The sequence below is a fragment of the Apis dorsata genome, unplaced genomic scaffold (genome assembly GCF_000469605.1).
Source record: "Apis dorsata unplaced genomic scaffold, Apis dorsata 1.3 scaffold_444, whole genome shotgun sequence".
Classification (NCBI taxonomy): Eukaryota; Metazoa; Arthropoda; class Insecta; order Hymenoptera; family Apidae; genus Apis; species Apis dorsata.
Window position 1 is genome coordinate 231,076 of NW_006263692.1, and position 2,541 is coordinate 233,616.

The 2,541-nt window shown below is 33.2% G+C and overlaps 1 protein-coding gene across 4 annotated transcripts in view; it reads left to right on the forward strand.

Annotated features, from left to right (window-relative positions):
- The window catches only part of LOC102675782 (casein kinase I-like), a 30,816-nt gene that overhangs the window by 19,319 nt on the left and 8,956 nt on the right, over positions 1-2,541 (forward strand). Inside the window, exon 9 of one of the 4 annotated variants that reach the window (XM_006619834.2) lies at positions 2,114-2,497. The exons of 1 other annotated variant lie outside the window; for it this stretch is intronic. In XM_006619834.2, the coding sequence (XP_006619897.1) occupies positions 2,114-2,282 (169 nt within the window). In that variant the 3' untranslated portion in view covers positions 2,283-2,497. Of the gene's footprint in view, positions 1-291; positions 728-2,113; positions 2,498-2,541 lie in introns of those variants that run through there. 2 more of the 4 variants (XM_006619836.1, XM_006619837.1) reach the window with 2 other exon arrangements.

The window sequence follows — 2,541 nt, forward strand, 5'->3', positions numbered from 1 at the left end:
AAAGATAAAATAGATAGTGAAGAGTAAAACTCTCTTTCTCTCTCTCTCTATCTCTCTCTCTCCTCTTCTCTTCTCTTCTCTCTCTTCTTTCTCTGTCTTCCCTTTGAGCTATTAAATTTTATTATAAGCGATACGGTGGAATGGAACAAAGTGATGGAAAAAGAGACGAAATGAGCTGAAAACTAGAGAGAAGGAGAGGCAAAGGAAAAAAAGACAAAGTTTTCGATCGTGTTTAAACGGTGGAAAGGACGGTAGCGCGTTAATGTCCGTGTTTGTGTATCTTTTATTTTGGAAGCGCCAATGCAATGGCCCCACCCATCCCGTTGGGCAGGCAGGCGAGCGTTCAACACAAGTAAGTCAACAATGGCAATAGCGGACTTTTCGTCGTCTTCGTTCTCGTCGTTTTCGTCCTCCTCTTCCTCAGTGATCTCGTCGTCATCGTCAACATGGACAATGTCATCGATAGCCTCGAGGTTCGAATAAAGATAAATACGACGAATAGTTTCTCCCGAGTCGAAAAGAAGGAAGGATAGCGATCGAAAGTGTTTTTATCTCTCGTCTATTCGAAAACGATATTAGATCTCTTGGAGAGATGATCTCTTAGGAAGAAATTGTTTAAAAATTACATCGACGATAATTGTATCGATAATCATGGTCCATCGATAATTCTTGACGATCAATGTGTTCATTGACGAGCCAAATGGTGTCACGATCGATGATCTAAAAACGCAGATCTCTTGGAGCATCGAAATAACAACAAAAAGTTAAACTTTCTCGATTCCAAATGGAGATGGGGATAAGTGTGTCGGAATATAGAATGCAACTTTGCCAAAGTTAGTAGGCGAGGTTTGATTCAACGAAGTAAAAGGATCGGTGTCGATCATGTTTACCGAAATAGGTCAATGAGACAGACTATTTCTAAACGATCGTGAACATATGTTTTTACAGCGACGAGTGCGCAATATTTTGCAAACGAAACTACTTGTTGTATTGAATGAATCCTTCCACGAAGGATTAGAGGTTTTTAGAAATAGAGGGACAACACAGTTTTACAGTGTATCGATTGAAACCCATTGAAATAATACAAACTTTACAGCAGATTATTCATTATTATATGTAATATTGTACATTATTCATTATTATATGTATTGTACACATATAAGAAATTTGTAAAGATTGGAAATCTGATTTTTTTAGGAAATTCAAAATGTTTATTTTTTTCTATTTTTGATCAATAGTATTTTGCAAAATATCATTCAATTTTTCGAATTCAAATTTATAGTCAGAAAACAATCTTACTAATTTTTATTAATATATATTATATTATAATATATATTACTATAAATATTATTATATAATATATATATAATAATATGAAATTAAATAATTAAAAATTATTTAATTTTATTAATTATTATTTTATATTAAATTATAATTTTGAATTATTTGTTATTATTTAATTTTTAATGAAAAATTAATTTTTACTTTTTATTGTTATATTCGGATTTCAAGAATTTCGAATCATAAAAATAACAAAAAAAAGAATTTCGATAAATTTCAAAGTTACAAAATTTTTAAATATAACATTCTTAATTTCGTTTCATTATTATTCTTATCGTATAAGTAAATTCTTATCGATAAAGTTTGTATCGATCATTTCAATGGGATCAATTAAGGACGCTTCATAGAGAGCGTGGTCCGTGATTCTTATAGTATAGATGGCGAGTGTACAGTACGCGATTTCGATGATGTATCCTTGTAGTCTTTCCAATATGACAACCAATATGAAATTTATCGTATTATCAATGATCTTCAAAACGTGGTTAGAACGTTTAACCACGTTATCAAGATTACATAATCACAAATAACATGTGATTTATTTTTAGAACATTTCTTTGAAAAATTTAATTGGAGATAATGCGTTATCCCCATTAAAAAATGAATTTTCGCTGATCTACTATATTTTTTGCCTAACATTCCTTCGAAATAAGCTCGAGTTCACTGGTTCTCATTTCGATCACAATGGATCACGGGAACAGGTGGATCGAGCATGATATTGTATAAACGTATAGATTATATTCCTCCATCCCACTAAAACACGATTTGTACATAGACTAAATCTACATCGACGGCAGGACGATGGTTCTCGGCCGGCGAAACTCACGCAATTACGCAATCAACCGGAAAGAACTGCGAAAGCGAAGTCGCAACAGTTGCACGATCCGATTTCCTTCGAGCCAAACTTGAGGAAACCCACGAGGAGTCAAAATCCATTGCGCTAGGCGATTTCAACGATGACAGTGAATATCCTGTATATATCCGTGACTGTTTGCTGAATTACAGAAAAATCGGATGACTAGAGCGTGGCTGTAAGGTAAATCCAAATAAATCGGTTATGTCAATGTTATGGGGCTAATCAAGGAACAATTAAGATGCGCCAATATCGATCGAGCGTACTGTACATTTCGTGTTCGCGCGCGAACTTCGATTACAGATTTTTTTTTTTTTTTTTTTTTTTTTTTTTTTTTTTTTTTTTTTTTT